The sequence below is a fragment of the Rhyacophila brunnea genome, unplaced genomic scaffold, assembly GCF_057557595.1.
Source record: "Rhyacophila brunnea isolate RB1 unplaced genomic scaffold, BYU_Rbru_1.0 scaffold_8, whole genome shotgun sequence".
In the NCBI taxonomy this organism is placed as follows: domain Eukaryota; kingdom Metazoa; phylum Arthropoda; class Insecta; order Trichoptera; family Rhyacophilidae; genus Rhyacophila; species Rhyacophila brunnea.
The window spans coordinates 16,633,063-16,646,116 of NW_028233350.1; the positions used below are offsets into that span (position 1 = coordinate 16,633,063).

At 32.1% G+C, this 13,054-nt stretch overlaps 1 protein-coding gene across 2 annotated transcripts in view; it reads right to left on the bottom strand.

Moving 5' to 3' along the window:
- The window catches only part of LOC147063977 (LIM domain only protein 3-like), a 250,523-nt gene that overhangs the window by 13,026 nt on the left and 224,443 nt on the right, over positions 1-13,054 (bottom strand). For both annotated transcript variants that reach the window (XM_085958989.1, XM_085958988.1), the window contains exon 3: positions 1,289-1,538. In XM_085958989.1, coding sequence (XP_085815115.1) covers positions 1,289-1,538 — 250 coding nt within the window. The remainder of the gene's footprint in view (positions 1-1,288; positions 1,539-13,054) is intronic.

Genomic DNA, 13,054 nt, shown 5'->3' on the forward strand with positions numbered 1-13,054 from the left:
GCTCAATGAAGTCACATGTACCTCGAACGCGCGCGAGAAGTGACACGCGGCGATTGTATGTGGACTGTACAATGAGGTTATATGTACCTGGAATGCGCGCGAGTTTTTAAGTGCGAGTCGAATCGCGCCATCTGGGCAAGGCTACACCAAAACTGGTTTCAAAATATCGGTCTATGCCGACTGAATTTTACGATTATTCAATCTTATTAATAAATTAATGCAAGCCTAGAAGAAAACCATCTTCCTTTACTTTTTTATACCCTGGGGTTAACATATCGATACCCAACTTCTATAGGGAAAAACTCAAAATACCTTGTTCTAAGATACTATTTGAAAATTTTGCACATATTCTCATTTCAATGGTAAAGCCACGACTTTTTTAGGTAAATGTGTTTATATTTTATTTGGTTCACATGAACTTACCAATGCACAGTTGAATTTTACAGTTTAACAAATAATCAGCACAGGCTTTCCCGTTTATAATACAGTCGAACTTGGTTCGAACGAGGAAGATGGGACCGACTGAATTTGCTCGTGATAAGAGTTACTCATTATAATTAGAGAATAGGTATTTTTAAATGAGCAGTCATATAACACAAAAAATCGCAATTCAAACAAAAATACACAACAAGCATGGCATTCATAAACTACAAAAGAAGTTGTTTATCGTAATGAACGCTGGTAGGTACCTAGTGACTTGGATTTTTTACATGCAATTTCAACAATATTATGCGTGTATACTTTTTCAATATTGTCGGCGAAAACACCAGTTAGGTAAGTAGTTAGACACTTAACCAGTGTCATAAGCGTAATCCGATTTCAGCGGCATCCTCTCCGATCGGTTTTTATTGCTTAGGGTCGAAATGTTTTTAAACGATCGACACATTAACAGTTTTAAGAAAATTTATGACCATATTTTAGCTCGGTATAACCGATTAGTAGCACGTTATAAAAGTGAATAAATGTACGAATAAAATCATAAACTAAAAGGTCAACGAATGTTTCCTCGTTACATCCGAGATCTCGCTATATCTGTGATCGTAATAACCGAGTGCGACTGTAGATTTAATGATTAATCCCATAAAGGGTTATTCCCATTGAAAAAAATATATTTCTGATTATTTTTTTTGTTGAATTGTAAAGAAAGGGCCTTTCATCGTCGAATGGCATTATTAACTACAAAAGTTAAAATGTTGAGTTGTTTCTTTAGGTATCAATATATTATTATTGAATTAGCGGCATGCTACTTAATCAAATTGTGCAATTTATATTCTCATTTGAAACTCACCTAAGGTAATCTCTTTTACATAGTATAAGATCTGCTTTCGTGTATAGCGTAGATCCAACCTCCCCGAGTCTCGCGTCGCAACAGCCACACTTGAGGCAGTCCTCATGCCAGTAGAGGTCCAGCGCCTTCAGAAGGAATCGCTCCGTGATGACCTTCCCACAAGAGGCGCACTCGCGTGGAGGGGCCACACCTCCGACGCCCCCGTTCCCACCGGCGCCCCTGCTTACGGCCAATTTGATGTCGCTTGCACCTGTAAAGAAAAAATATTATCAATGACTAGATAGTAAATTATAAAACCTCATTATTTACAATTTACAATAAACGGATATTAGATGTATTTGTCCTTGTTGTTTTATTATTTTAATTAGACTGAGTGCACAGAACGTCCACTTAATATAACCACAAAATACAGAAATGATTTGGACATTGAAGTTAATGGCCCTACCAAAACACAACAGGCTGCACTACACCTGGTCTTAATCAGGTAGATATACCACCGGACCCTTCGTTTGGGTGTAAAGCATCAGTATTTTTTGTGACTAGAAATGTCTCAGGAGCTGTTACTCAAGACTTAGGTCACCATGCACATTAACCAAGGGAGAGAGGAAAACGTAGAGGCGAAATTAAGAAATGTAGTAAGTAACAAAGGCTAATACAAAACTGCCGAACAAGGTTTGGGTAACTAAACGTGGAACCGAATAAATAGACTAGCATTCTGCTAGCCATAATACTAATATGCTCCCAGCCAGAAGCGTAAAGTTGTGACTATATTGAGATACAAGTGGCGTACTGTGACGCTGTCACGACTATAAATTTAGTCTATGGTTTCGTTATTTTGCAGAATATTTTGAACGATCACCGTCTCTGTAAATTTAATGATGGAGAGTGCCAACTTTAATGTATAAGTATTTTGAATTATTATTCATTATTCATGCCAATTTCAATTGATTTCAACAGTTTGTACATGTGCGTACGTTAACATTACCTACTTGCGATATTCCATCCATAGATAATATATTACAATCTGCAGACCATAGGTAAAAGACAAAATTCTTATATAAAATACATAGCGTCAACCGCTAAAACCAAAAAACACGCGATTTTGACATGATTCGAAAATGTGTAGGCATGTAGAAAATAATGAAAAACGGTCATTGAGTCATGCGGGTGTTGATGCAGTGCGATACGCGTGAGGTGACCTCTTTCTTGTTCTGGTGATTTTGACAGATTTTGCTAACTAACAATATTCATTCAAAGGTTCAAAATGTGCTACAGGATAGGAGCATCAGTCTGCTAACATTTTAAACACCAAGAAAAATGATATTACACATTTTTCCCGTAGCGGCAGCTTACTGTGACGTCACGTGATAGTACGTGACGTGCATCTCATTATACTCACAAGTTAATACGCTGATGTAAATATGCACGCAGTAATGATTCGTTTATAATTAATCACATGGTTTAATTTATTTTGATAGCTGTTGTAGTTACTTATATTTAAAAAATAGTGGGTAGGTAATGTAAAATTCAAACTTGACCTTTAAATTAAGCGCGTAAAAAACAGTATTCAAGAAATCGGAGCATATTAAATTACGCAATTGCTAAATAAACGTAAGTAATAAATTTAATTCCAATGCGCCCCTGAGCACTTTAAGCCTTTGTAGACATTTAATTAATGTAATGCGATATTGCCGTCTGATTAGTTTGTAGCCATAATTGGTTTTTTGCGCCCCGCCGCGGGCGATCGCTCCTCTCGCACTGCGATGCCATACCTCAAAAAATAACGTTAAGCCCAAAGGATACACGACTGACTATAGAATGGCTTATAAATGAGAGTAATGTAGTTTAGTTGTACAATTCCTAAGGGATTGTGTACATTCTTATCAGGCATCGTCCGCCATTAAATGGTTTTCTGGTAACTATTACAGTATGTAGATATATAAAATATATAAATGATAATCATGATAATCGGTATTTTTCTCTCTAAAAGATTTTTTTTATTTTTTAGTTATAAATTTAAAAAAAAAACCAACAGCATAATATAACAGAGTGAAAGTTATATTAAAAGTATTTTAACGATGCATGGTTGTTATCCATTCGCTCTACATATTGAATACTAGCTCTAGAATCTAGATTAACCATAATGGCTTCATAATAGCGATCACTTATAGACCTTAGCAATTTTTCTAATTACAGGAAAACCAGTATCAAAACTTATGTAAGTAATATAAGTATATTGAAAATTTTTAAAAATAAGAAAAAACTGGCAATAACTAAATTAAATAATATATTCAATAATGAATGATACATTATTAAATATATTGTATTATTCTTCGTTGAATACGAAAAACAGTTTAATTAAAAACTAAATTATTGTTTTAAACATTTAATTAAAGTCTAAAAAAATATTATGGTTTTAATTTTGATATTGTATTATGGATTTCATGAGACGTGAGTGGCATGAAAAAATATAATGAGCATTATTAGATGTGTGCATTGTTTAACAAGAGAACAATTTTATTTATTAATTACGTTAATACTGAAAAAAAATGTCAAGTGAATTACCCATAAAAAATTTAGTTAATTTTTGTATGATTATATCTGCTGTTGATAATAATCACTATAAAACGAAGTCTGTGCAGTGATTGAGAATTTTTATATAATAATATTTATCTGAAAATATTCAGTGTAGCAACATAATAAGCTAGATAAATCTTTGACTTTGATCGGCAACGGTCAGAACCTCAAGACAGCTTTAAATACTTAGTATGTTACTACTTTCGATACTGTAAGTACTTAATAGGTTGAGGAAGAATGGCAAAAACCCAGTTAAGACACATTTACACTGATTTCTTCATTTATATACTCTATACTGGAGTCGAGATTTAAATCGGCTATGAATGCGATCGTTCTCGGGCCAAATCCCATAAACATAAAGCATAACGGACCAAACAAGTGGCTGCTCTAGCGGTAAAATTGAGACAAAATTAACAGCTGCTATAATTCTTCTTCTTTCTTTCGACCATGTCCGATCCTAATAGGATCATATGGGGCTCCACAGAGTGGAGGTTTGTATTAACAGATTTTATTTTTACGAAAAATGGATGTCAGCCACTTTCTCAACCTATTAAGTCCATACTCTGACTCATACACAAATTGAAAAACAATATGTGTACTTGCCAAAGCCAGGATTCAAACCTGGGACCCTCGACACTATAGACCGGCGCTTAAGCCACGCGGCCATCGTTATAAACAGAAATCAAGTAAACATAGTTTAAGAGTAGAATGTTGTTTACTTCTTTATGACAAATAAGATCGTGTTGACTACCGATTATTCACGCTAGCATGAAAGACTAGTAAATATTAAAAATTATACATAATATTCAAACTATTGAAACCAGTTTGATACGCGTGCGCCAACCGACGTAGTATTGCTATACTGTTTAGCAATTCGAGTTGTACATATTGCCTACATTCTGGGGATACGTTATCCGTTGTGCGTGAATGTATTCAATTAAAATACTGATAAAGTAACCGATAATTAAATTTATTTTACTATTAATTCTTAACAAATCAATTTATATCGTGCAGCTTTCATACTTTTAGTATTCTATGTGATTGGGCCAATTATATTGGCCGTCATTCTTTATTTCCCCACCTATCTCAAATACTTGTTTATTATTGTCACAAGATCAGTAAAAGTGTCTGGGATCCTGAGTAAACCCCCCCCCTAGATCCATAATCCACCAGCATCCTCAAAATACAGTCCACTGCTATAAGTGTCAACACTATGTGAGTAAATTAAAAAAATATAATAATTATTTTCGAAAAATCGTAATTTAAAAAATGGCAATAATTTTGATTGCCAAAAGCGAAGTTTCCATGTTATTGATTGTTTTTCTAAGAAGTAATCTATGTATAGGGTTCAGAATAAGTTAGTTTAACAAAGTGTATAATATCATGTAAGCGTTTTGCCACTAGTCTTTCCTTTGCAGTGGACGCTAAATTAACCTACATAGTTAAATAATATTGCAGAATCTATGATTATAGTAAATTAAGTAATGTAATGTTTTGAGTGCATGCATAAAAGCTATAATTTTAAATTATCTGCAATAAAGGTTTACGCGGTGTAATTATGTGATTTTTTTCTACGATAATTTCTAATTGGTTTGTTATTAAAAGTTTTTACGAGGCTAAAACATTGTGATTTATATTACGTATTATTATGTATTTGAAAGAGGTTTATATATATATAGGTATATAACGTCTATAAAAAAATAAAATTGGTAGGTTCACCATGATCTTATTAATTTATTTTAGGCTATGTTTATAAATTTTTAATATTAAGGTAAACACACAGAATAAGTCAACGACTTGAACGTGATTATGACATAATATGCACCCTTATTATAAATGTAGGTACTATTTATACTGATGAACATTCCCACCATAAAATCATTTCAATATAATTAATGTTTCTGTCATTTAATTCCTTAGCGAATCAGGAAAAAGAATCAATGATTGTAGGTAGTAGAAAGATATTAAAAAAAACATACAAATACTGTTTTCATTTTATTGATATTTCAAGGCAAACCTAGATCCTAGATCTACCTAGATCAAATATTTATATTACTACACTTATTCGATAATATTTCGTTTTATTTACTAGATATTTGCTATTTAAAAAGTGGCCACTAAATGTACAGATTATTGGTCCTATATCAGAGCTTATTTTTAAAGTTTTTCTGGTCCTGTATCGAGGTTGCTAATCAAAAATTCCGCAAAGTAGGTAGGTACATTAAATTTTGACGAAAATTAGTTTTATTTTATGAAGTTAGATTGTTTAGATTTAGAATGCCATCTTCATGCATAATTCATATCAAGATATATAATATGTGCGCTGGATTTCAAAATCAGCCAAGTCCATAATAGATGAATAGGAGAAAAACTTTTTTTTGATTTCTCAAATACACAGTCACAAGGGTGAAAGTTTATATTATTTCGAGTATAGAATATTTAAAATTAATAAATTCCACATTTTTATAATGCAGAAATGTTGGAAAGCAATAGTTCTTCAGCAATTCACAAAAAAGTCAAAAATACCTAAAGGTGGACTTGGCTGATTTTGAAATGTAGTGACACATATATGCGTGAACGAATGAACATTGTATACAAGTGTTTGGAAGTAGTATTATAAACAAGTCTTTGTTGGTAGGTATATGGAATGTTTTGAAACAAATAGTTATGTTTTTTTCTATTCTTCCATAAATGGAAAATGTTTGAGAAGATACACTGTGGTTTTTTTCAAAAAAATTCATTAAAAGTAGTGACTCAAGCTTTCGTTAATTTGAATTTGAAACTTTCAAATAGTAGACTGTGTATGGAGATGTAGGATAGTGATCATTAAAGAGCATATTTATAATTTAATTACTCACAGATATAAATTGGTTTTAACTAGGTAAAAGTTATTCTAACATAACATAATAAGTTAAAACTATTTTATAAAACGGTAATAATTAGTGAAAAATATAATAATTGAATACGTGTATTAATTAAGGCGCTAAGTACCAAAATAATAAAAACTGTCATTTTTATAGAAAAATGTTCTACATACCAACGCCAATAACTTCAACTACAGTCTAAGTGCCTCAAGCAAGTCAAAAAAATACAGCAAAATAATTAAACCTGTCGACGTTGTAAGTCCGTTGGCGTGTTTTATTTATAATGGTGTAAGTAGCACTGTAGTGGTCAACGGCATTTAATATAAAATAGCTGACGATGGTGTGTTGACACTTGCGAGTTCTTAATACCTAAAATTATAGAAGCTGCCGTGATTGCTTCACACTGTAAAACTACATTTTTCAAAAGGTCTGCTTCATGAAATTTTACTGCAATGACTCGGCATTTTGTAAATACAGGTAATACTACTTTTTGGTACTTAGAGCCTTATTTAATACACGTATTCATATGAAGAAACCAAATAATGTATTGGTATATACTATTATATATATTTTCAAGATGATTTTCTATAAAATTGCAAATTTATTTTGCATTCATATATATTTTTATTAAGAATAAATAATCAAAGTATTTTTTGTTTAAGTACGTAATTCGATATTAATTTTAAAATTTTTGATAAGTAGTATTGCAATATGGTAAATGCTTCGATCGCATGTTTAAAATAATACTGACAAAACACCGGCGGCCTTAACGACGCCAATTGAACGCATTCAATTATAAAAAATAACACCGTTTACGCCATCAATGCACTCTTTTTAAATGCATAAGTGCATTTTACATGGCATATGAAGCCGTGGCTACCGAGGTACGCGCGGGATTTGATGCCCTCAAATTGCTTGTAATGGCCTGTCATTTTCCGTTTAGGCCACCGCGGTACGAGAGCCTGCACTTGTACAGTAGCGTATATAATTATTAAAATAACAATTTAAAAAAGTTATTTTACAAATTTAAGATTGGATAATTTATTTCAATCACGACATCGCCAATATAATATTTATAATGTTAAAAAATTTCTTAATGTAATGTTTTTTTTTGTTTTCTGTATGCTGTATTGAAATTATAGATTTGTACCAAATTTATTAATATGGCTAGTATAAGTAATTACTTTATATATAGATATTCGTCTGGAATTATCTGTAACGCATGAGAGACCACATACTATTAAAATGTCTAAGAGAGAGTGAGACAGGGAGAAGACTTATTAAGCAAGGAAACGCAAATTCTAAATTTGAAAATTAAATTGTCACGAAAATAAAAGAATCATTTATTTTAATCAGGTCATGAAAGAAAACAAATCATACTCTCATAGTAGTTTGACAAATGCTTACAGTGCGCAAATATAGTAAATAGATAGTATTAAATTACATTACAATTACTTTGTGACAGTTTGACGGAAAATTATAAGAAGTATAGAAGTAAGTACTTATTTGGAAACACGATTTTGAAAATGATGTATCTGTAGAAATTTCGATGTATATAAGAACATAATCGATTTAAATTAAAGAGATTTTGAGATAGGAGTGGAAAAAACGAAATAAAAGTGTTAAAAAACCAACAAAGTGGCGTTTAGATAAAAAAAAAATAGTGTGTTATCCAAGAGCTTTACGGGTAATTATAAAAAGGATAGGGTGTTATAAATACTTCACTAAATACTAAACAACAACACAACACAAGAACACCACACAAAATATTTAATTCTGGCCATAATGAAAATTAAAGACATAAAATGGACTGCACATTTCACCTACAAACTATAATCGAGCTAATTTTTCAATATCACCATAAATGCGAATATATAAATGACTAAATGTAATTAACTCTTTTAACCACCTTGTACGAAAAAGCAAGGGCATGGTTATTAAAGAAAACACTACCTACTCTAGGAATCTAGAATATTCATAATATGCTCCGTCCAGGTACAGGATAATATCGTCTCTGTTATAGCAGAACACACTAACTGGAGAATACTAGTTTTGAGTAATTTGACTTTGAAGTTGTTAAAATGTTTGAAATAGTCTATCATGTGAGTTTATTAAGTAATCGTAAAAAAGGTGACTTTAAAATAAAGACTGTTTTATTTATTAAGAAGGTTTCCAGACGGTAATGTTTGAAATAATGAACATTTTGGTATAACTAACTCAATATGTCATTTTTTCGAATTAGTGTCTTCTGACAGAACAGTGAGGGTATTATTGATAAAATATTTTGCTATTTCCTAGTCCCAGTGGATCTATTTCTAGCAGATCACGCGTCCACTTTTCAGTCAACAGGCAGAAACTCCGGTGATTTGGATAGTATTACTAAGGACTCCAGTTCACCTGAATGACTAGCAATAGATAGAGGAGCTTGGTGAAATTATACAAGAGAGTAGAAATTTTTCCTGAAGTATTTAGGCCTATGTAGATGTTACTTATATTTTATAATACAAAGAAGATCTAAAATAATTAATTAATTATAATTATTTTTCATGGCATGCCCACGAAACTCCTTTTGTTTCATCTGAAGCGCATTCTGTAGCCTGATAAAACGCATCCACGCTCCGCCTATTACAGCAAACAATTTAATGCATCCCATAGCCCAGTTGTTATCAACCATTGCCCCGCGGCATTATTATAGTTATTTTATATTATTATAATTTCATGTTCCAATTTTTTTTGTCTGGAATGCGCACGAGTTTTCTGCGCAGATTATTTTTTTTAACTCGATATCAGATGAACAAGATAAATGAAAATATTATTGCTGTTACTCGCATTGTGCACTGAAAAGGTAAATAGGAACCTATTAATTAAATTACATGTGCATATCATGTATTGTGATGGGTCCTCTAAATAATGAGAAACGTTTTGCAAAGCATGAAAAAGTTATTATTATTAAAAGATATTCTGACAATTTAAATGACTTCGTTGATTATTCATTGCGGAAATACTAGTTTCACATGGTATGTAAGACATATTTCTCCGGCAGTAGTAAATAAATGATGACGGGATGTGGCATCAATTTTATAGGGAAGTTTAGAGAATCTTTTTCTATTATTTTACTGAGCTTCATTCCTAAATTATACATTAGAAGCTTTTAAAAAAATATAATATGTATTTGGATATTTTTTTGTACATCCTTGTACAGGTATTTAACCTAGTATCTAGCTGTATAATTATTAACATATACTACAAATGTAACTTGAATACACACAAAAATTAAATCTTAAATTATAATTAGCAGGTATCAGTGGATACAGTCCATAGATTCTGTAGAGATAAGAGCAGGGAACTCGGAAATAATGGGAACTGAAATACATAACGGGTAAGGCGATAGCAGGTAACCGACTCGAGTAAGGAAGAATCTGGGTTAAACTTACACACGTGTCAATAATACGTTTTACGTCGAATACTGAAAACTACTCTCGGTTTATGCATTTACGCTCATTTAATGTTGGTGTATTACACACACCATTGCACGTGCATAATGCGTGCTTCATTTTCGTAGGACACTCACACATTCAAAATCCTGCTTCACCATGCGGCGTATTGAATATGGCCTATCGGTTTTCTATTTATTATCTGTTCTGTGGATAAGAGTATCCCTAGAAATAGTCGATAAAATATTATGTGATATAATTCGCAATCGTATTGTAAGTTTTACGTAACGTAGGTAGGTACATGTTATTCAATTAGTTATAAAATCCTATAAAGATTGTAGGTACATAGCAAACAGTAAGTATGAGTATTTTTTCGACAGAATCCCTACATGCAAAAGTCATCGCATGCCACTGATATCTATATAACCCAATTTCGCGTTTTCTACCTTTTCCTTGATACAGGAGCAATATAAATTACTTAGGCACCTATTTAAATAATTTATAAACACTGTGTCAATACTGAAGTACGTGGACGGTTTAAGTAATGTTAGAAAATATTATTACGTATGTTCAAGTAATTCCGAAAAGATTATAAAAGTAATATAATTAAAAATGTTTCCCATCACTCGTACAGCTAGCTGGTGCAGCAATTTGAACAAAAATGCACCGCAGCGGTCGTTCCTCACATACTGCGGGATCGATTATTCCTTTTGTAAATACCCACTGCCTTATGCTTCAAGCTTAATAGATAGGTACTTTATTTTTTATTGGTACTGATTCCAATTATGTTTGTAAATGCGAATTATTACTTTGGAGTAGATCTCTCGTGACTGCAAATAATCTGGGCCTGTGATAAATTATATATATATATTATATAGGATGGTTTTATTTATTTATAACTTACACTTTGGGCCCACGTTGGTCGCCAGTTATAGTATGTAGTATTTATAAAATAGCAACTTTTTCCACTATTTATTCCAAGTTCTCAGAGACTAAACAACAATAACAGAGAATACTTCAAACGGTACACGAAAACAGATTAACAAGATAAGATGAGTCGCTCGACCAAATAACCAGATGAACTTGCTAAAGAATTAGTTCAGTTCAGGTAAGTATCACATTTGACAACTGGAAACCACACTTATCACTAGAAACGAATCTCGATAGTGTAAGGTGCTTAGTTTCAAAATAAAGGACGTGCATGAATTGTTTTGAATGTATTTCATGAACTTTTTTTTTGTAAAAAGCAGTTTTTGAAATACGATGAATTTGTTCCGGAATCCATTTATTGTTTGTTATGAGTGGAATAACAATAATTATCTATCATTATTTTATTAAGAAATCAAATTATTACGGTAGCTATTTTCTCAAACCTATCCAATTTGTAATTGTCATCGATTGATAAGTTGCGAAATACAATTGCTGAGTCAAAGTTCTGTTATGGTTCCGTCGGTTTCATGTAAATTAACGTAAAACATTTCATCGTAGCACAGTTCGCCGTGAGCTTTCTATCGGAAAGAGATGACCGTATACTATATGGTCTCCATTTTTATTAGATTCAATATGAACATTAATTCAATTGTCATAGCCGATTTTGGCAAAATTCAAGAATGAAAACCTAACCTAACAAATAATCCAGTATATGGGCTATTTTCAAAATTTGTTTGCTGCTCGCTTCCTGTAAAGTGTAAACTGACAAGAACCGTGTTTTATTTAGACATGAATTTTATCTCAGTACTTAACGACCCAAAGAGGTTGGATGGTCTTTAATATACGACCATATATTTCCGATACAATATTTCACGGCGAAGTGTGATACGGCGAACTGCATACGTACTCATTTACGGACACGGGTTCCTTCAAATGACTTAGTTTGTTCATATATACGGGTTACGATGATCTGCTAATATATATTATATATGAACTGTAGAAGTTCATGCTATCTACCTTAAACTGGTGATTTAGGTTTTTTAATTCTTCTTATAAATCCGCCTAAAGACGACTATAATCTTGCTAGCACATTGAAGTTAAAATATAACATTATCACTGTGGAAAAAATAGTAATATGCTGTCTGTTAAATGAATGTAACAATTATAACAAATGATAAAAATATAAATACACACTGATACATTGATCAATGTGTTGAGCAAGTTAAATGGTTAAATGTTTTGAACATACATACTTAATTTGAAAACACGTCTGAGAAATATATAACCAATTGAAAAAATCCCAGCAGGATATCGCATTTAAAAAAAAAAGATATTAAGTATATAATATTAAATATAAAGTATTTCTGTTAAGTCTACGTGCCTTTCTCTCCCATGGCAATTTTTATTAAATTACGTCTTACAGTAAACTCAGTCAAAGCTCACTTGAGAGCGTGGCGATCTCAGTCTTGAGAATCTGCTCCCAGGCATAAAACTGCTGATGCTTTACACCCAAACGTAGAACTCCGTGATATACTCGATTAAGGTCGAGTGTGGTGCGGGGCGGGTTTTTTTGGAGGGGTCTATGTTTGTGTTGTATTTCTGATCGATTAATCAAAGTAAGCCGGTTTGATTTAATTTGAAATTGCGGCATTTTTACCAAGACGCGTGCCCCTTGTGGCGAAAAAAAATAACATAGTCTTAGATTTTCGACGTTGTTTGAGACAATATCCCTTTGAAGCGGACCAAACAGATCCCGAGTAATAATAAAATAAGTGGGAGTAGTACTACATATTGTATTTTATTTTATTAATATAATAATCTATATTCTTGGCAATAAATGCTTGTTTATATTCCGTATTTTCCTTCCATTTAAGCTAGCATTTACTTTATAAATAGATACTACTGAGCTTTTAGACGTTTGATAACTTAATATACTAAACTAAACACTCTCAATTTAGTTG